Source organism: Leiobunum rupestre, chromosome 2, assembly GCF_980474605.1.
Source record: "Leiobunum rupestre chromosome 2, qqLeiRupe1.1.hap1, whole genome shotgun sequence".
Classification (NCBI taxonomy): Eukaryota; Metazoa; Arthropoda; class Arachnida; order Opiliones; family Sclerosomatidae; genus Leiobunum; species Leiobunum rupestre.
Genome location: NC_143385.1, coordinates 89,601,280 through 89,623,555, shown reverse-complemented (window position 1 = coordinate 89,623,555; position 22,276 = coordinate 89,601,280). Strand labels below are relative to the sequence as shown.

The 22,276-nt window shown below is 42.0% G+C and overlaps 1 protein-coding gene across 1 annotated transcript in view; it reads right to left on the bottom strand.

The window, feature by feature from the left end:
* Positions 1-6,900: 6,900 nt before the first annotated feature.
* LOC149960300 (uncharacterized) overlaps positions 6,901-22,276 on the bottom strand; it is a 29,099-nt gene continuing 13,723 nt past the window's right edge. Inside the window, exons 2-4 of the mRNA XM_090165218.1 lie at positions 11,223-11,420; positions 10,056-10,504; positions 6,901-7,227 (exon numbers count right to left, since the gene is read on the bottom strand). Coding sequence (XP_090021344.1) covers positions 7,042-7,227; positions 10,056-10,504; positions 11,223-11,391 — 804 coding nt within the window. The 5' untranslated portion in view covers positions 11,392-11,420 and the 3' untranslated portion in view covers positions 6,901-7,041. The remainder of the gene's footprint in view (positions 7,228-10,055; positions 10,505-11,222; positions 11,421-22,276) is intronic.

Sequence of the window (22,276 nt, the reverse complement as noted above, 5' to 3'; positions counted from 1 at the left end):
CAAGGAATTGAACCCGGGTCCTTCGGAAACGGACATCCTACCGTTGAGCCATTGACTCTCAAGTGACTATAAAGAAAATACAACATGCCATAGGCAAACTTTTGAAGGAAAAATAGCGATTAAAAAAAGGCCGGTAAAAGTTCAAATCTAAATTTGATTTTTATATTTGGATGTGGATCTAATAAAATGTTAGGCCTGGGAAAGGACTTATTTTACCTCTGTTGACCTTTGTTTAATGATCCAGATAACGATTTGTTTTATTTTCCATTTTTTGATATGATTGTTTTTTTTTCAGCTATTCTATTAAATTGTAAAGCGAATTTATTATTTATTATTTTTTAAACGTATTTAATTTTTCCGCGAAATAACTGATTTTTGCAGAAACATTCTATTTGGCTACTTCGTTATTTTTCCAGTTATCTAATCGACTTAAAATTTGTGATATAATTTTATTTTAGCGGCGAAGCGAATTATTAATGGTAAGATGTTTTTATTGAAGTTGGCTTGATTTTCAAGTATTTGAATTAATGTGCTGCTTGATTGCGGTGAAGAGTCACGCTGCGGCGATGATGGAGGAACTGAGCTTTGGCGTCGTTGAGCGTGGTAACGACCAGAAAAGTTGTTTGTGTGTGCTCGAAAGGTATCTTAGACTGGACGATCTCCATGGACTTGTTTCTGGGCTTGAAGATCTCGTCGGCCTTGCGAGCAGAATGGATAGATATCGACTACCAGCCAACGTTGTATCATCTTGTATTTCTCGATCAGTATCTTGGTTCCTGGTATCATGTTTAATTAGTGTTGTAAGTCGGAAAATTTTCCGCGGAAAATGTTCTGCTCGGAAAATTTTCCGGAAAATTACTGAGACCCTTTTTCCGGAAAATATTTCGTATTTTTCCGCAAAAAAATTAGTTAACGATTTTCACTCGAAAATCTGCCTTGTGGCCCCGTCAAAAATGTCCCTCTGTACTCTCGAGCGACAGGGGCTAAACTAGGAAGCCCTGATTCTTACAATAATAATTGATATTTTAGGCTCCTATATAAAATGATGCTATTTTACCGCGTCTAGTAATTCGGAAATAAATTATGGGACGAGTCTTGATTTGATCTTTATACAGGTCCGTTGGAAGGATAGGGAACTGAGAGGCAGTTAAAAATAGATCCTGAAAAATTTCGATGTAGCCTTAGCTGCCGTCCTCGAAAATTACCGTGCCCCATACGGAAATAAAAGAAACTGTTCTAAATTGGGTCAGTTTGTGCGTTAGCCGGGAGTAGTGGCTCACTCCAGTAATCCCAGGCGTCCGGGAGGCAGAGTTTGTGGAAGGCCGTGTGAGGACGACCACTAATCCCCCAACGGGTGGTTGTCATACTTCCGCCACGGGTGTCCCAACCCTATCCCCAAGTATCCCCCCGTTGGCGTGGCCGTAACACATATCTCGCACCTGATTAATCAAATGGACGAGCGGACTGTATTGTCCCACCCGTCACAATAATAAATAATAAAAAAAAAGTTTGTGCGTTAGTGATGACTTCTTACTAACGAAGTAGTTGATTGGTCAGTTTGTGCGTTAGTGATGACTTCTTACTAACGAAGTAGTTGATTGGTCAGTTTGTGCGTTAGTGATGACTTCTTACTAACGAAGTAGTTGATTGGTGAGTTTGAAAATTTTGGTAAAAGTGACATAATTACCAAAAGTGTGTCAATCTGGCCTATGTTTTAATGAATGTTACGAGCGAAGTAAAAGTTATGAGGGGAGAACGAAGGGTATGCCAAGATATTTTTGTGGATTATAAATAAAATATTTAATTTTGACATCTATATTTTATTTCATTTAGTAAGTAACTGGTTCGACGCTATCGCTACGGTGTACACGGTAGATCGGTTTTAGCCTCGCTCCACGTTTTATACGGAGTAGTGTTGCACCATTGAATTACCGACTCATAATATTACCACGATATTTAGAGAATCACCATAACTAACAAACATAATTAATTAGCAGCAATGGGATAAAGATCTCGTAAATTTATCGTGGTAAAATATATAACCCTAACATTATATTTTTAGACTTTTGGCCTGTTGGCTCATTTCTGTTTTTGTTGTGGATATTTGGATATCTACGATTTCTAACGCAGTCAATGATTTCCTGGGTGCGCGAGTCATTATATGATATTGGAAATTGGATGGTATTGGTCTTTTTCATGCGGTATGTGTCACCTAGGAGCAACAAACACAAGGAGAACGCAGCTAGCCTTTAAACACGCTAACGAAGGGTTGTGTACGAATTTCATTGGACGAGCGTCACGAGCCTTTACGCTGAACGTTTTATGGGCGGAGGGGAAGACAATTTCCGAATTTTCCCCTTCCGACGGCAGCAGGCGCTAAAGCGTCTAGCCAATGAAAAACGTACACAAGAAAATCCACGACTTTTGACGGGTTGCGTTCTCCTTGTGTTTGTTGCTCCTAGGTGTCACAACGTCAACTGGAAGTCTACGAGTGTTGAAATAAAATGAGCGTTAAAGATGCAGCAAGTATTTTGTAAGCGAGAAAAATGCAAATACCATCTGTAGATATTTCTTTCATTAAAATTTGCTTCGTATTATATTCAACTGATAAACATGTACTGTAAAAAGGGTTAAATTCAATTGTGCATTGTTTTAGTAAGTCTAACTCGCTGTTGTAACTATTTAATTTATAATATTCTGAATAAATTAAACTCGGTTGTTTCGTCTCAATAATTAAAATTAAAATTAAAACTTTATACCGGGCAGGGATTGAACCGAGAATACGTTTTTCGTAAATAACTCTGAATTGCGGAGACATCTTTGGGGGTCGTGTCGAGATATTATTACCACTAGGGACCATTCTTCCGAGGAGAGGTATATTTTGGCTTGCTAACTTGTTCATATTTATATTTCATTACTTTATGATTCCGTTGAGATATTGAACGACGAAACCACTTCCAGGTTAAATGTTACCGCTATATAGGTAACAGTTTCGTCGAAATCTGGGGAGCTCGGTTGCTGAAAACATTTTTCTCCCGATATTAATTAAGAAACCAAATTTTTGTTGAATAGTGTTTTATCGTCTACGGATGTAATCAGGGGCGTACAAAAGGGGTCTGATATGGGGGAAAATAGCTGATTAACCAAGTCTACCCAGAATGTTTCCAAGTTACAAACTAGACCTCAGTCTGTCTACTATCCAAAACTTTGGGGGAGATCCCCTTCATCCCCCTAAAAGACGCCCCTGGAAATAATGATTATAATAAAATAACTTATTTTAAGGCGATTACAATTTTTTTCCTGTGTTAACTCAATCAGGCTGCCCACAAAGTTGAAATTTCTGGTTTCAGCGATTTTTTAATATTAGCCCTAAACAAGTTGGCGAGCCAAAATATACCTCTCCTCGGAAGAATTGTCCCTAGTGGTATTAATTTCTCGAGATAACCCTTAAAGATATATCTCCGCAATTTAGAGTTATTTGTTAAAAATATTAACCCATTTCTATCCCGCCCGGTATAAAATTTTTATTATAATTAAAATAATTGAGACGAAACGACCAATTTTAATTTATTCAGAATATCATAAGTTAAGTAGTTACAACAGTAAGTTAGACGTACTATAACAATGCACAATTGAATTAAACCCTTTTACAGAACAAGTTTATCAGTTAAATATAATACGAAGCAAATTTTAATGAAATAAATATCTACAGAGGCTTTTTGGAATTACTCGCTTACGAAATACTTGCCGCATCTTTAACGCTCATTTTATTTCAACACTCGCCCTTGATGAAGATACCGTAGATATCTGGTAGTGGACGACTCGTTCACTTCCTGTTGACGTTGTGACGCATACCACATGAAAAAGACCAATGCCGTCCAATTTCCAATATCATATAATGACTCGCACACCCAAGAAATCATTGACTGCGTTAGAAATCGTAGATATCCAAATATCCACACCAAATGTATTTACAAGAAGCAAAAACCTTACCATCAACAAAGCACAGAGAGCCACTTGACTAACCGCCAGCTTTTAAAGCAATTAACGTTAAATTATCTCCTTTGAATTAACAGAACTATATATAGGTCGTTAAGAAAGTGGACCACCCACAGGGTCTACCCTTTAACCCTCTAATCTCGGCTGACTGCGCTAAAACAAGATTTAACCTTTAAAAAATACCAGATTAGGCCTTCATAAATTCATTAATAAAAAAAGACTTTATTACCTATTATGCTTACGATGCCTGTCTTAATTTCAGTGAATCTAAGCAGCTATCGGTGGTTCTGTGGTAGAGCGCTCGACTGCCAAGCCGAATGGTCTGGGTTCGAAACCTGGGTGGCGCATTTGTTTTTAATCAATAGAGAAACGCTAAATTAGAATTTCTTCGATGCAATAATTTCAATTTCAATTCTATTTCAATTAAACCAAAATTTCGTACTCTATTAAATACGCTTCCGATAAAGCTGAAGGTCTAATTTTCAATAAGGCGTAACAAGTGTCGGTGGTTCTGTGGTAGAACGTCCGCCTGTCAATCAGGAGGTCTCGGGTTCAAATCCCGCCCGATGCGATCGCAAATTGATACTAAGACGAATACCGTGTACAACTGGTGGAAACCCTGCCATTGGACGTTGAGAGGTAGCATTACACTCAGCACTCGGTCCGTCCCAAAGTCATTAAGAAGAAGTTGGAGAGAAAACGCCCATATAAACACAACAGACTCAACATGCACATCCATCAGAACACAAACACAACAAATTCAACACTCACAACCTACGCATAAACATTACAAAAACCGTAATACACCAAACCGTCACGACGGTGAGCGAAAAAACACCATCCAAACCAAACCGCAAATGCATCCGTTAACGCTCACCGTCACACGGTGGTTTTGCCAACCCTTTGAGAAACTGCGTACGCAGTGATTACACTTTGCACCGAAAATGCGAACGCGTTCGCAGTCCTGACAGACAGACACACCCACAGACCCACCCACAGACCCACCCACAGACCCACAGACAGACACGGTCGTTGTATAACCCCTCCTAGGGGACTTTGTCCCCTCGGAGAGGTAAAAAGAGTGTACAATGAAGATGGCATCAACGGTCACCGTCGAGCTGAGGAACTGGCTGCTTAGTCGAAGTACAAACCTTTTTTTTTCCTAGGGGAAAAAGGGGATATAAGACTTTACGAAGGTACTTTTTGAACTCTATAGAAAGTGTAGGCAGTGTCCACTCAAGTGTCGCTTGCAAACCAAACGTTCCAATTACGATGTCAACTGCGTTATAGAAATGCATCATTCAATTTTGCGGGGTAATTGGTTTTAACTTAACCTAAATTGTTTTTTACATAGAATCCCTAAGATAAGCGACATTGCTCATGTGGTCGAAGGTGGTGCCTTGGGTATTAGCTCGATTTAAAAAAATATATATATATTTGTTTCTATTGAATATAAAATAGCGGTTTTCGGGATCATAATATGATGTAAAAAATCGAGCATAACCTCATGTTTTAAATAGATATTTGCGGTTTTTAAAAGTATTTGGATGAAGATATCTTACAAATGACCTAATTCGCTTTACGTCATTATTTACTTTTTTAAGGAATAGTCGACTGACGGAATTTGAGTTATTATGCCCACTCTTTATAAATTGTTAATTTGTGTTTTGTATACGGTTAGTCGGGTTATTTTTAGTAGTGAATTCACTTTTTGGAATGCTAAAAACGCGTTTTTTGCCCGTTGATTGGCGGATTTTTAGCAGTGCTTTTAGTGTAGGCAGCTGTTTTTTAATACTACTTTTCTAATCTTATTTTTTTATGGTGAAAGTAGGGCACTATCAAACGCGAGTTTTGACCACAAACGTCGTGTGTTCCGTCATCTAACCTTAAGCCTGATATCACTTAAACCATTACCTTTACACTGTTTTGGACGGTGCTATTAGAGTGTAAAATCAATTATAATAGAGCAAGATAAATATATACAGAAAATTTGGCACTGCTTTAATATTCTCAAGTTCTCAACACCATAGCAGAGTCATAGCCCTAGCGCCAGTTCGGTTTGCATTTTTGATCAACTGCCTTAATAACATCTGAATTTAAATTAAGATTATCTGGGGTACGTTCAGCAGCGCTCATCGGACTCACCGATTAGTAATCGCTGACATCGCTTTCCTACAGTACGCTTTTTCGCGTTTCCGATTTGACGTCACGGTGGTCATCGGGTTCAAGAGCCGGTTTATCCAATGACTGACGTCATTACGGACGTAAAACTACTATAAATGCAACGCTATTTAAAAAAAAACACCGATGACTGAATAAAAGCGTTCAGCAACTTACGGCGACGTCTTTATGACGAAAAAGCTCATCGGTGCAAAATATAAATCCATCGGGTTTTTTCCCGTTGACTGTTACTGAACGTACCCAATATATTGATTTTTCACAAGTTCTTTATCGGTTCCGATAACGCCAAATCTAGCTGTAAATTTTGTAAAATCCATTGAGTTGGGAATATTAATCTAGAGATCCAATCAAATATGCTCCCCGCGAAACAAGTTTTTGAAAATTACGAATGTGCCGTCTCCTATAAAATGACGAGAAAACGTTATCATGTTACCAGTGGCGCCATCCATTATTTTTGAAGAAAAAAAAAATTTTGCCGGAAAATGCGTCTTATTTGGGCGAACCATTGAGAGATAGACGGCGCCACGGGTAGAATGATAAAGTTTTCTCGTCATTTGGGAGCAGACGGCAGTATTCTGATTTTTTAAAAACTGGTTTCGCGAAATACTGAAATCCGACGTTTTGATTGGACCTCTAGATTAATATTCCCAACTCAATGGTAAAATCTTGATATCTATAAATAAATAACTAAAGACATCCGTGTATAGTCATAATTGAATTTATTACGCGTATTCTTTTACAAGGAGCGCAGAGCCCAATATCATTGTACATCTTTATTCATTTTGCTCTCAAAGGAATGTTCATCGCTTCGTATTAATTTACTATCACTACCATGAAGATGATTTTATATATGTTTTAAATTTAAGATCCTAATTGAGTTAAGCTTCGTTGTCCGTGATATCCGGGCGCAACGACCAAGAAGTATTGCCTGTTTCTCGAGAAGACGCCCATGTTCGGCCTGCGTCCATGACCTAATCGAGAATGCAGACCCGACGGTTGCTTTTGACTCGGGCTCTCGACGTTGACTGCTCCCGAATTAGTTTCGACCTGTTTTTTAAAACAATAACTGTTATAAAAAATCACACGCTACATTTCAGTAGAGACAAAAATTAAAATTAGGCTTAACGGGGATTTTTTTGCGTCGACGTTCATTGAAAAGGCGTCTTTGGTCTAGTGTAAACAAGGCTTACCATAATAAGTTGTGAATTGAATGGCGAAATATTCTATTAGTAAAGTAAAATGTGGGGTGGCGGAGTGGTGAGCAATTTCGCCTCACAGCAAGAGGAGCCGGGTTCGATCCCAGCTTGTGGCACTGGGTGAAAACTCGGAACAACTCCTTTTGCATTGAGTTTGCAAGCTCTCTCCCCACTGGTTAAAGGGATTTTACCCGATATCTTATGTTTCCCCTTCTCATAAAAACTTGTAGAGGTTAACGGTAATAGTAAGTGTAGGGAGTTGTTGCAGTAACACACACTAGGATAACGGCGCTAGCCTTTAAATAAGCTAACGCAGTGTCGTGTACAAATTTCATTGGACGAGCCTTTACGCTGAACGTTTTACGGAAAGAGGGAAGACAAATTCCGAATGTCCCCCTTCCGACGGCATGAGGCGCTTAAGCGTCTAACCAATGAAATCTGTACGCAAGAAAATGCACGACTTCTTACGGGTTGCGTTCTCCTTGTGTAAGGTGCTGTATGTGTTGCTCCTATATTTGACACCACCCTCCTACGCATTATAACCCGGTCACCTGTTAAAAGGCATTAAAAGTCGCTCGCTGACTTGGGCCTAAGGTGGTGCCTTTGGTATTTGCCTAGCTGATTATTATTGTTAAACTAAATTGTTTAACAACTTTAATTTTGTGGGAACCTTAGGATGGGGAAGCAAGGTAGCTGAAACACTGAGGTCCCAGTTGTAATATCATCTGTAGGTGGTTTATTTTCTTCTGTTCTCGGACTAAAAGTGTACTAATTTTACCTTAAAACGTTTTATTCGCGTGTTACGGTGATGATATTTACGGATTATTCAGAATTTATCTACTAAAATGGTTATAGGCAAACATTTTGGGAAAACGATTATAGACTAGAGCTCGAGGAAACGGATAAATTAACCGCCAAAATTTCAATGAATCATAAAAAATTCGATGAACTGTTTATTTATGGATGTTATTCGCGACTATTATACGTTTTAATATGCAACAAATAAGATTTTTTTCGGACAATTTTCGGATATGGATACAAAGGAAATGTACGGAAAATTTCCTATCCGAACGCCGAGCCCTATTTTAGACCGAATAGAAGAATTATCCACCACATCATCGGAATAAAATGACATCATCTGGTTACTCTTCTTAGCCTACTCTGAAATCCCAGACGGACGAAGAGAAACTCTCACCTAATATATATTGCGCTCAAAAGAATGTGCTTGAGCGGGTGTTTTAAAATCATATTAAAACCAAATCTAACGGAAGTATTATTTTTATCTCATGAAAATAACTAAGCCTAACATACTGAAAACACTACACCAGTGTTCTGAAATTTGGTTTCTGAATTTTTAACCTTTAATATCTTTTAAGTGCAGTTAAGGTGATAATATAATTAATATAATTAATATAATTCTAATAAAATAATTCTACAAAAAGTAGAAAGAGTTCAAGTAAAATATGGTAAAAAACGGTTATTCGCGGAATGATCTTTAGTTTTATGGGTGTAAGTAACGCAATTCCAAAAATAAATAATATTATGTACAAACAAACTGGTACTGTGGTCTATATAAATAAATATCCCTCCAGTAAAATTCGCAAACCAAATCACAGGCTAATAACGTACAGCGACACCCTGAAATATAGTTCTAAGTTCTATTTAATGTTGCAAATATCTTTTTGCGCGTGGACTCGCGTGACGTTTGCTAGTATCCTAGAGCACTCGAATTTAACATTTCTGTTTCAAAAGGCTTCAATATAAACGTGTTAGCCTAAAATGGACAAAATACTTGTTTCGAGCAGACTTTTGAAACTTTATTTTCTTTAAAAAATGTCTAAGCCTAAAGACTCTTAAACGCGCCTCCCCAATCGACCGCCATTACCTCTACGGGGAGGGTGATGAAAAAACCGGTTTTGGGGGGATGAAATTTCTGTGGTAGAGGGCTTGCTCGTTGGTTGTCTGTACGATCATGGCGGCGCCCAGTAAAAATTTCGAAAAAGAGTGTATAACTTTGAAGCATTTTAAAATTAAAACTCAATATTCATAAGCACGCGAAGCCACGAAGTTGAAACGCGACCATTTCTTGAGCCATAACTTTCAATTTGCGCAACTTTTTTACAAGAAATATTACGTAATAAAGATCGAAATTTATTTGATGAGAACTTAACGAAAGGTATTGCGTCATTACCATACCTAAATGGTCTCGTTCTCATTCTGTGAGTCTGAGGTCGATTTGAGACCATGCTTACAGAAAATACTCAGGGTGTTCATCTATGGTCATCTCTTGGTAAATATTATGTAAACCACAATTCAATCCGGATCGCTGTTCCCAGTCCCAGACTTTTTGTATGTAGTAACATAAATGTTTAATATTCTTACATGAGTGTGACACTTCCTATTCTTTACATGCAAATGTTTTACTGAGAGCTATTCACAAGACAGACTGCATTACGGGCTTCGTCGCCGTTTTGCGTCCGCTGGCTCCCACGTCACACATAGCCTTTGACAACACTTCGCTAGGGGGAGATTTTCTTCTGGTGATGACGTCAATTCGTTACTAGCTCTCAGTAAAATATTCTTCAAAGTGACAAACTTATAGAATAATATTATAGACTTTTGGTAATAATATTAATTTTTAGCGATACTATAGTGTTGCGACTAACGAAAGACACTTACATTTTTCGTCGGAGAAAGTTCATTTCCTGGTTGGTCGTTCTGGACGCCTTCGAGCTCTTGAGCTTCCAAATTGGATCCTTCTTTCGCGCTTTCGCCATTGAGAATTTCGCTGGCTTGAGGATTTTCAGCCGTCTCCTCGCTGGAATGGTAACCAATTTTATTGATGAAATCCGTGAAGGCCGAGGGTGGCGTCGTCGAGGATCCGGACGAGGCGCAGTAACTGATGAGGGTGGCGTAAGTACAAGAGCGTCGGCAGCACTCGTCCACTACGCCCGGAATGTTGATGAAGTACGGCTCCTGGTTCCTCCTTTCCATGGCTGCCTCACTCTCCACCTCTTCGACCTCCATCGAGGGTGGCTTAGTCACCTTGGCCATCTCTCCTTGATACGGACGACTCTTAGACTTCATCAGGTACACTATATCCCGTTTAGTTAATAGCAAAGGCTTGGCTGAAACAGAATGTAAGGACTATGACTCCCATCAGGAACTGATGGCTGGTGAGGAAACATTGTTTAATTATATCGCCACTAGACCGATTAAATATGTTACGGAACAGGGCCGTCGAGAGCGGGCTCAGGCTAGCGGGCTCGGGCCCCGTTAAAATATAAGGGTGTATACAGGGTGTTTCAAATGGTGATGCTAAAATTTCAAGGAGTTAAAGGGGGTGAGTTGAGAAGTATGCCTGTTTTTTCCCCCATTTTCCTACGATGAGTTAAAAGAGCGCCAGAGAGCTTCAAACTAGCCCCTGGTTGTAACAAGCGCAAAACCAAGCAGCTGGTAAATGCGAACATTAAGGTTTGGGTTCGTGTGATAGGTAAAAAAGGACTTTGTAAACAAATCGAGGTAACCAGCGTAAAAAAGTAAACTTAAACAGTTGCTGCTTGTTTTTGCGCTTGTTACAGCCTACTTCTAGGAGCTAGTAGGCCACACTTTGAAGCTCTCTGGCGCTCTTTGAACTCATCGTAGGAAAATGGGGAAAAAACAGGTATACTTCTAAACTCACCCCCTCCTTAAACTTTTTGCATAACCTGTTGAAACACCCTGTATATTAACCCGGAAGAGTTTTTTTAATATATTTTAGACCCTTAATATACCATTTAAAAACCACTGTTTTTTTAAGAGTGTAGGAGCTGGCACAAAATATGTCACTTTGAATGGGTTACCTACCAGATCGCCGAACTGGTGTGTGAAAGCCCCCTCGGTCTGAGCAAGCCATTTCTAGAGTGTCCGCTAGCCTTGATCCACAAACCCGAATGCCATTTGTTGGCTGAAACCGGACGCAGAGAAGTAAGGCAACAACACACGAAGACGCGATCCTCCAAATGATCATGTTCATGGTAGATCAAGGACGAAAATCTGCTGTGACTGAAAAATAAAGTAGCGCTTCAATAATAATAATAATAATAATCAGCTAGCCTAATACCCAAGGCATCAGCTTAGGCCTTGTAAAACTATGACCATTTTCGGTGTAAATAATTAGTGTGTAATAATTTTTATGTATTTTCAAAATGTTCCTTGTATAAAATTTTCGTTGTATTATAAGTTATTTTAAATATTATAGGGTTTTTTAAGTGCAGGCGGTGGGAATAATCTGGAAGGTTTTTGTAGTGTATTGCCTGCTAGGGCTGAGTTGAGGAAACGAGCTTGACGTAGTTGGAAATACCACGGGATTATACCCACCGCGGACCGAAGTTTTCTTAGAGCTTAGACCAAGAAACACAGGGACGTCTCGCTCATAGCATACCCAACGCTTTATTTTTCGGCGGGGCTTTGTTGCGGCTGCGGTAGGGAGAGGGGGTTAGATGATACAGATAGTCAATAGGCGCCATCCATGAGATATAAAAATAACGTTTTTTAAAAAACTTGAAAAAAAATAATCAGCTAAGCGTTACATATTTTTAAATTATTATAATTTTTTTTTATATTTTTGGGACACAAATATTAAAAAAAAATACCAGAAATTTCGTTTTTTGGAGCCACGCTGTTGCAGGCCACGTACTGACAGATTGTAGGGCTGTGCACGTGACTCAAATAGCCAATAAAAATTGACTCACCTTCGCTACTAGCGACACCGCGCGAGATAAATAGGAAATAGGCAGCCGCAACGAAGCTTCGGGCATGAAATATCTACCGTGTGACGTCCCTGTGTTTCTTGGTCTAAGCTTAGAGTAAGACCAAAATATAACTGGCATAATCGACATTCTTCTTATCGTCCGCAACCAAGTTAGGTTGAAATTTGTATAATCAAATCCAGTTTTCTAAGTCCAAATAAATTGTTTTCTTGTTATCCTTGATACATGTATTTCGTGTTATTTTTCAACAAGCTAGATAACATGTTTCAGTCCGTGTTATAAAGTTAATGAAGCTCTTCCAGTCAGATCTAGAGATAAGACCAAGACCTCCAACAACCAATTTCTACAGGCCCCAGTCATCAAGCGACTTTTAATGTATTTAATTCAGATGGCAGGGTTACAATGCGTAGGAGGGGGTGGAAAGCCCTTCATGTCACGCGAGCCAACTACACTAACTATTACTCTTAACATCAATAACGTATTATGGAAAGGGAAAACTGAAGAAGTTGGGCAAAACCCCTTTAACCAGTAGTGAGAGAACTTGAAAACTCAACGCGGAAGGAGTGGTTCCGAATTTTCACCCTGTGCCACAAGCTGGGATCGAACCCGAATAGAAAGTTTAAATCTCTTTTGAAATAAAATCCTGGATATTGTCATAATAACAAGTAAGCGTACCATCAAGGTATTTTCTTCCATGAAACCTTATATGACGTCAATTACTTCACTTCCAACTCCGAAAAAAGGGTCATCAACTTTATAGATGGTATAAACGAAAGTGAGTGAGGTGGATTTTGAAAACGCCCAGAATTCCTCGCGCGTTCCTGACTTCGACCAAATTTATAGTTTCGCTCGTGCCTACGCAATCTCGAGATTTTGTTTCAATGATAACTTTTTCCATAGCTCAAGGAATATAATTATTTTTAATTTACAGTCCACTAAATGCATCCAGATTCCGCTTATACTACTAGAAAGAGCGAGATGTTGATGAACTATTTTATTGAAAATAGAACTGCCTATGTACATAGCATTGGTTGCTTACGCACAGGGTACCGTTTAGTTATCAAATAACATTATTAAATTTTGTTTAAATTATTATATTATTTAAGACAAGAAAAGTTATAATTTGAAATAAAATTGTTAATTCATCTAAGTGTATTTGATGAGAATAAATGAAAATTGAGCAAATTAATCGAGTCACGCCAGACTGATGTTGCGACTTCAACCATTAATATTCTTGGTAATTTGAGACAGGCGGAGGGGCGTGGTTAAACTTCCGGGAAACACGAGGCAAACAGGAAGCTGCCCACATACTCTCCGTTCACCTGAATACATTCTTGGAATAAATAAATACGTTCTTGATTGAATCCACCTATGCTCCTACGCTTGGATAAAGGTATAGTCGTGTACTCTAAGTTTTATACGCTCCTGGTATTACACGGAAGAGTGCCTTTTTACCCAATTTAGAGGAAACAGTCTCAAATTCGAATGCGTCCCTTCATTTAATGTTGCTTGACGTCCCTTTCCATTTGGCTTCGCTCGTGCCTTTCGGCTATTGCGTGGAAACAAATCGCGTTTGACGCGCAGGTAGATTCGATAACAAACGTCTCGCCGAGATCAAGGCCCCTGCGAAACTAAAGTGCCAGATATAACTGCGTGGGACATTGCCAATAAAAATTGAGTGGTAAATCAGCTTGATAATACAGATTGCCACCTAAGCCTTTGTCTCTTACATAAAATAGAATTTTCGGGCCACTAATCCACGGATGATTTTCGCCAAAGAATAAAGCAAATCGAAATAAAAAATCCTGAACGTTGGAATTCAACGGAAGCCCGAGCGTGAAAGAAGTCTGCTGAATAGCGACCGCCATGCAATAATTCGTGAAGAATTTCACTATATGTTGCAATGGACTGCTCACATATAGGGCACTCTGAATGATTGTTTGTTTTACTGATATCGGCAGATTTCCGAGGGTAGCCAGAGTTCCTACACAGTACTGATGAGCCCCAAAAGGCGAAACCGGTCTGCTGTTGGAATCTCTGGCTAAAATTTTGACTTTTGATACACCAGTATCCTTATTGCATGCATTTCTAAACTGTTTAAGAAATTTAATCATAATAATAGGGGTTTATTGTACAGGTAATACAAAGTGCATACACCTTTTGAACCCTGTGTCTAATAAACTCCTATTATTAGAGGTGTTTTTTGTACTTTTCAGTAAAATTTAAAAAATAAAGTTAAGAATTGCGTGGAAATTCGGAACCGGACTTTACATCATTACTGAATTAAATATATAAAATTTACGTTAAATATATTAATTAACGTTACATGTATTAATTAACGTTACATGTATTAATTAACGTTAAATATATTAATTAATGTTAAATATATTAATTAACGTTAAAAATTTTAATAAACGTTACATGTATTAATTAACGTTAAATATATTAATTAACGTTAAATATATTAATACACGTTAAATATAATAATTAACGTTACATGTATTAATTAACGTTAAATATATTAATTAACGTTAAATATATTAATTAACTTTAAATATATTAATTAACGTTACATGTATTAATTAACGTTAAATATATTAATTAACGTTAAATATATTAATAAACGTTAAATATATTAATAAACGTTAAATATATTAATTAACGTTAAATATATTAATTAACGTTAAATATATTAATTAACGTTACATGTATTAATTAACGTTAAATATATTAATTAACGTTAAATATATTAATTAACGTTACATGTATTAATTAACGTTAAATATATTAATTAACGTTAAATATATTAATTAACTTTAAATATATTAATTAACGTTACATGTATTAATTAACGTTAAATATATTAATTAACGTTACATGTATTAATTAACGTTAAATATATTAATTAACGTTAAATATATTAATTAACGTTAAATATATTAATTAACGTTACATGTATTAATTAACGTTAAATATATTAATTAACGTTACATGTATTAATTAACGTTACATGTATTAATTAACGTTAAATGTATTAATTAACGTTACATGTATTAATTAACGTTAAATGTATTAATTTGAATAATATTTCCTAAATTCCTATCCATCGGCTCCCATTTTAGATATTTATCAGCTAGGCTAATACCCAAGGCACAACCTTAGGCCTAAGTCATCAAGCGAATTTTGAAGCCATTAATTCAGGTGGCCGGGTTACAATGCCTAGGAGGGTGGTGGCAAGCCCTACATTTACTACCAAACGTTACGATTATTCCAACAATTATTTAATATTTTTTGTTTCATATTCATAGAACCAAAATAATGCATTTATTTGTGCCTAAGGAAAGGATTTTGTTTTGCTAATCTCTCTTTGGAAGGCTTGAGGTTTCTGCATTCTTCGTTGCTTTTTTCTTGACACCAAGAATTAATTAACCTTAACTGAGAGAATATACAGACGCAGATATCGCCTATCCTTTCGTGATTTACCGACGAGAGTTTCCACCTACAGGGAGAATGAGAGCCTGCAGTGGGGTATCTGATGGTCCGCAGGGCCCGCCTTCCCCCTATAACTGTCATCCCCGTTAACTGTCTTCCCCGTTAACTACCTTCCCCCTTAACTGCCTTCCCCCTTAACTGCTTTCCCTTTAACTGACTTCCCCCTTAACTGTCTTCCTCGCTAACTTTCTGCCCCTTTAACTGCCTTCCCCCTTAACTGTCTTTCCCGCACAGCCAGAGATCGGCTGGCTCTGGGATCTAAAGAGTCCGAGAGCTATTTTTGGGTGCGAGCTCCACTCTTCGGGAAAAAAGAGAAGAGCGCGAGCTCCACTCCTCCGGAAAAAAGAGAAGAGCGCGAGCGCGAGCTCCATTCTTCGGGAAAAAAGAGAAGAGCGCGAGCTCCACTCCTCCGGAAAAAAGAGAAGAGCGCGAGCGCGAGCTCCATTCTTCGGGAAAAAAGAGAAGAGCGCGAGCTCCACTCCTCCGGAAAAAAGAGAAGAGCGCGAGCGCGAGCTCCACTCTTCGGGAAAAAAGAGAAGAGCGCGAGCTCCACTCCTCCGGAAAAAAGAGAAGAGCGCGAGCGCGAGCTCCATTCTTCGGGAAAAAAGAGAAGAGCGCGAGCTCCACTCCTCCGGAAAAAAGAGAAGAGCGCGAGCTCCACTCCTCCGGAAAAAAGAGAAGAGCGCGAGCGCGAGCTCCACTCTTCGGGAAAAAAGAGAAGAGCGCGAGCTCCACTCCTCCGGAAAAAAGAGAAGAGCGCGAGCTCCACTCCTCCGGAAAAAAGAGAAGAGCGCGAGCGCGAGCTCCACTCTTCGGGAAAAAAGAGAAGAGCGCGAGCTCCACTCCTCCGGAAAAAAGAGAAGAGCGCGAGCTCCACTCCTCCGGAAAAAAGAGAAGAGCGCGAGCGCGAGCTCCACTCTTCGGGAAAAAAGAGAAGAGCGCGAGCTCCACTCCTCTGGAAAAAAGAGAAGAGCGCGAGCGCGAGCTCCATTCTTCGGGAAAAAAGAGAAGAGCGCGAGCTCCACTCCTCCGGAAAAAAGAGAAGAGCGCGAGCGCGAGCTCCATTCTTCGGGAAAAAAGAGAAGAGCGCGAGCTCCACTCCTCCGGAAAAAAGAGAAGAGCGCGAGCTCCACTCCTCCGGAAAAAAGAGAAGAGCGCGAGCGCGAGCTCCACTCTTCGGGAAAAAAGAGAAGAGCGCGAGCTCCACTCCTCCGGAAAAAAGAGAAGAGCGCGAGCGCGAGCTCCATTCTTCGGGAAAAAAGAGAAGAGCGCGAGCTCCACTCCTCCGGAAAAAAGAGAAGAGCGCGAGCGCGAGCTCCATTCTTCGGGAAAAAAGAGAAGAGCGCGAGCTCCACTCCTCCGGAAAAAAGAGAAGAGCGCGAGCGCGAGCTCCATTCTTCGGGAAAAAAGAGAAGAGCGCGAGCTCCACTCCTCCGGAAAAAAGAGAAGAGCGCGAGCTCCACTCCTCCGGAAAAAAGAGAAGAGCGCGAGCGCGAGCTCCACTCTTCGGGAAAAAAGAGAAGAGCGCGAGCTCCACTCCTCCGGAAAAAAGAGAAGAGCGCGAGCGCGAGCTCCATTCTTCGGGAAAAAAGAGAAGAGCGCGAGCTCCACTCCTCCGGAAAAAAGAGAAGAGCGCGAGCGCGAGCTCCATTCTTCGGGAAAAAAGAGAAGAGCGCGAGCTCCACTCCTCCGGAAAAAAGAGAAGAGCGCGAGCGCGAGCTCCATTCTTCGGGAAAAAAGAGAAGAGCGCGAGCTCCACTCCTCCGGAAAAAAGAGAAGAGCGCGAGCGCGAGCTCCACTCTTCGGGAAAAAAGAGAAGAGCGCGAGCTCCACTCCTCCGGAAAAAAGAGAAGAGCGCGAGCGCGAGCTCCATTCTTCGGGAAAAAAGAGAAGAGCGCGAGCTCCACTCCTCCGGAAAAAAGAGAAGAGCGCGAGCTCCACTCCTCCGGAAAAAAGAGAAGAGCGCGAGCGCGAGCTCCACTCTTCGGGAAAAAAGAGAAGAGCGCGAGCTCCACTCCTCCGGAAAAAAGAGAAGAGCGCGAGCTCCACTCCTCCGGAAAAAAGAGAAGAGCGCGAGCGCGAGCTCCACTCTTCGGGAAAAAAGAGAAGAGCGCGAGCTCCACTCCTCCGGAAAAAAGAGAAGAGCGCGAGCTCCACTCCTCCGGAAAAAAGAGAAGAGCGCGAGCGCGAGCTCCACTCTTCGGGAAAAAAGAGAAGAGCGCGAGCTCCACTCCTCTGGAAAAAAGAGAAGAGCGCGAGCGCGAGCTCCATTCTTCGGGAAAAAAGAGAAGAGCGCGAGCTCCACTCCTCCGGAAAAAAGAGAAGAGCGCGAGCGCGAGCTCCATTCTTCGGGAAAAAAGAGAAGAGCGCGAGCTCCACTCCTCCGGAAAAAAGAGAAGAGCGCGAGCGCGAGCTCCATTCTTCGGGAAAAAAGAGAAGAGCGTGAGCTCCACTCCTCCGGAAAAAAGAGAAGAGCGCGAGCGCGAGCTCCATTCTTCGGGAAAAAAGAGAAGAGCGCGAGCTCCACTCCTCCGGAAAAAAGAGAAGAGCGCGAGCGCGAGCTCCACTCTTCGGGAAAAAAGAGAAGAGCGCGAGCTCCACTCCTCCGGAAAAAAGAGAAGAGCGCGAGCGCGAGCTCCATTCTTCGGGAAAAAAGAGAAGAGCGCGAGCTCCACTCCTCCGGAAAAAAGAGAAGAGCGCGAGCGCGAGCTCCATTCTTCGGGAAAAAAGAGAAGAGCGCGAGCTCCACTCCTCCGGAAAAAAGAGAAGAGCGCGAGCGCGAGCTCCACTCTTCGGGAAAAAAGAGAAGAGCGCGAGCTCCACTCCTCCGGAAAAAAGAGAAGAGCGCGAGCTCCACTCCTCCGGAAAAAAGAGAAGAGCGCGAGCGCGAGCTCCACTCTTCGGGAAAAAAGAGAAGAGCGCGAGCTCCACTCCTCCGGAAAAAAGAGAAGAGCGCGAGCTCCACTCCTCCGGAAAAAAGAGAAGAGCGCGAGCGCGAGCTCCATTCTTCGGGAAAAAAGAGAAGAGCGCGAGCTCCACTCCTCCGGAAAAAAGAGAAGAGCGCGAGCGCGAGCTCCATTCTTCGGGAAAAAAGAGAAGAGCGCGAGCTCCACTCCTCCGGAAAAAAGAGAAGAGCGCGAGCGCGAGCTCCATTCTTCGGGAAAAAAGAGAAGAGCGCGAGCTCCACTCCTCCGGAAAAAAGAGAAGAGCGCGAGCGCGAGCTCCACTCTTCGGGAAAAAAGAGAAGAGCGCGAGCTCCACTCCTCCGGAAAAAAGAGAAGAGCGCGAGCTCCACTCCTCCGGAAAAAAGAGAAGAGCGCGAGCGCGAGCTCCACTCTTCGGGAAAAAAGAGAAGAGCGCGAGCTCCACTCCTCTGGAAAAAAGAGAAGAGCGCGAGCGCGAGCTCCATTCTTCGGGAAAAAAGAGAAGAGCGCGAGCTCCACTCCTCCGGAAAAAAGAGAAGAGCGCGAGCGCGAGCTCCATTCTTCGGGAAAAAAGAGAAGAGCGCGAGCTCCACTCCTCCGGAAAAAAGAGAAGAGCGCGAGCGCGAGCTCCATTCTTCGGGAAAAAAGAGAAGAGCGTGAGCTCCACTCCTCCGGAAAAAAGAGAAGAGCGCGAGCGCGAGCTCCATTCTTCGGGAAAAAAGAGAAGAGCGCGAGCTCCACTCCTCCGGAAAAAAGAGAAGAGCGCGAGCGCGAGCTCCACTCTTCGGGAAAAAAGAGAAGAGCGCGAGCTCCACTCCTCCGGAAAAAAGAGAAGAGCGCGAGCGCGAGCTCCATTCTTCGGGAAAAAAGAGAAGAGCGCGAGCTCCACTCCTCCGGAAAAAAGAGAAGAGCGCGAGCGCGAGCTCCATTCTTCGGGAAAAAAGAGAAGAGCGCGAGCTCCACTCCTCCGGAAAAAAGAGAAGAGCGCGAGCGCGAGCTCCACTCTTCGGGAAAAAAGAGAAGAGCGCGAGCTCCACTCCTCCGGAAAAAAGAGAAGAGCGCGAGCTCCACTCCTCCGGAAAAAAGAGAAGAGCGCGAGCGCGAGCTCCACTCTTCGGGAAAAAAGAGAAGAGCGCGAGCTCCACTCCTCCGGAAAAAAGAGAAGAGCGCGAGCGCGAGCTCCATTCTTCGGGAAAAAAGAGAAGAGCGCGAGCTCCACTCCTCCGGAAAAAAGAGAAGAGCGCGAGCGCGAGCTCCATTCTTCGGGAAAAAAGAGAAGAGCGCGAGCTCCACTCCTCCGGAAAAAAGAGAAGAGCGCGAGCGCGAGCTCCATTCTTCGGGAAAAAAGAGAAGAGCGTGAGCTCCACTCCTCCGGAAAAAAGAGAAGAGTGCGAGCGCGAGCTCCATTCTTCGGGAAAAAAGAGAAGAGCGCGAGCGCGAGCTCCACTCCTCCGGAAAAAAGAGAAGAGTGCGAGCGCGAGCTCCATTCTTCGGGAAAAAAGAGAAGAGCGCGAGCGTGAGCTCCACTCCTCCGGAAAAAAGAGAAGAGCGCGAGCGCGAGCTCCACTCCTCCGGAAAAAAGAGAAGAGTGCGAGCGCGAGCTCCATTCTTCGGGAAAAAAGAGAAGAGCGCGAGCGCGAGCTCCATTCTTCGGGAAAAAAGAGAAGAGCGCGAGCGTGAGCTCCACTCCTCCGGAAAAAAGAGAAGAGCGCGAGCGCGAGCTCCACTCCTCCGGAAAAAAGAGAAGAGTGCGAGCGCGAGCTCCACTCCTCCGGAAAAAAGAGAAGAGTGCGAGCGCGAGCTCCATTCTTCGGGAAAAAAGAGAAGAGCGCGAGCGCGAGCTCCACTCCTCCGGAAAAAAGAGAAGAGTGCGAGCGCGAGCTCCATTCTTCGGGAAAAAAGAGAAGAGCGCGAGCGTGAGCTCCACTCCTCCGGAAAAAAGAGAAGAGCGCGAGCGCGAGCTCCACTCCTCCGGAAAAAAGAGAAGAGTGCGAGCGCGAGCTCCATTCTTCGGGAAAAAAGAGAAGAGCGCGAGCGCGAGCTCCACTCCTCCGGAAAAAAGAGAAGAGTGCGAGCGCGAGCTCCATTCTTCGGGAAAAAAGAGAAGAGCGCGAGCGCGAGCTCCACTCCTCCGGAAAAAAGAGAAGAGTGCGAGCGCGAGCTCCATTCTTCGGGAAAAAAGAGAAGAGCGCGAGCGCGAGCTCCACTCCTCCGGAAAAAAGAGAAGAGTGCGAGCGCGAGCTCCATTCTTCGGGAAAAAAGAGAAGAGCGCGAGCGCGAGCTCCACTCCTCCGGAAAAAAGAGAAGAGCGCGAGCGCGAGCTCCACTCCTCCGGAAAAAAGAGAAGAGCGCGAGCGTGAGCTCCACTCCTCCGGAAAAAAGAGAAGAGTGCGAGCGCGAGCTCCACTCCTCCGGAAAAAAGAGGAGAGTGCTTTTTCTGAATGTGAATTTCCCAGAATCTATCGGTCTCTGAGAGAGGGCGCTTCTCATTACGAGCAGACCGCGAGCTCGAGCTCTTCCTCTTAAAAGAGCGCGAGCGCGGGCTCCCCCTCTTGTACTAAAAGAGAAGAGCGCTCTCACTGGGAAAGAGAAGAGCGCGAGCTCGGAAATTTAGTTTTTGCCTATCTCTGCGTACAGCATGGACTAAAATAAGAGGTAAGGTTTTGCTATACGTAAAACACGAGGCGAACACGGTACTAGCTTCATATTCTCAGCTTACGTTAAATAATTCTTGGTGACACTATTAAGTATGCTGCAGCGTTATAGAAACGATTTTTGTAGGCTTAATCCTTTCTCGGAAACTTTTTATCCCGATCAGCGTTCTTCTCGAAATTTGTTTTCTTTCGTCTCGAGAATTAGAAGCTACGGGCTTTATATGCGGGATGCGTTTACGCGTACGTGTGTCACACGCTAAGCGCATTTTCCTGGTAATTATTATTCTAAGTGGCCTGCCAGTGTTTCCACATGGAAATCCCTTTTTCGGGGAAAACTGACACCAGGAGCTCCTAAATATTTTGTAGCGCGGAAACGGGGAAAATCAGATCATCGCGGAATTTTAGAGGGGAGCTTCATAAAAATGTACTACATTAAATATTTATCGATTTTAGTATTTATTAAACCTTGACTCCGGGATAAACTTTATACTTTCTTCTAGCCCTCTTCACTTTAAAATTGTTTTTTTTTTCATTTCTGCTACTAATTCCTATTGCCAATTATAGACCAGAGATAATTTAGATTAAAATTTATCTCTGATTAAAGCACGCAGTTCACATGATTTAAACTAGAGTTGTTAATTTTCCGGTAAAAATTTCCAGGAATAGACCGTTGTATAAAATCGGGGTGCTGTGCTTTCCTCCTTTTGAGTTCGTAGGAGGTGAAGGTTTGGCCGGTTTTTCGTGTGAGAGAAACATATTTATCTGGCAAACCCGTAAGAAATTGAAAGCAGTCGATTTTTAGGAGTAGCGTAGTTGCTAGCCTAGGCTTCACTAATTTACGGCTTTCCGCGCCGTTTGTCTTATTTTAAATGATTTTTGTAATAATGTATGATGTCAAATAAGCAAAATACTAGTCCCAAATCCACGGGCTTAAAAATAAACTTGGATCATGAAAATATTCTTAACCCCAAACATATTTAAAAACCAATGTTCCCTCCTACAACTCCTAAAAGGTACGTCTCTAAAATATTCATATAAAGACAGGACATAAGCCGAATTCTCTTAAACCAAAGAATACC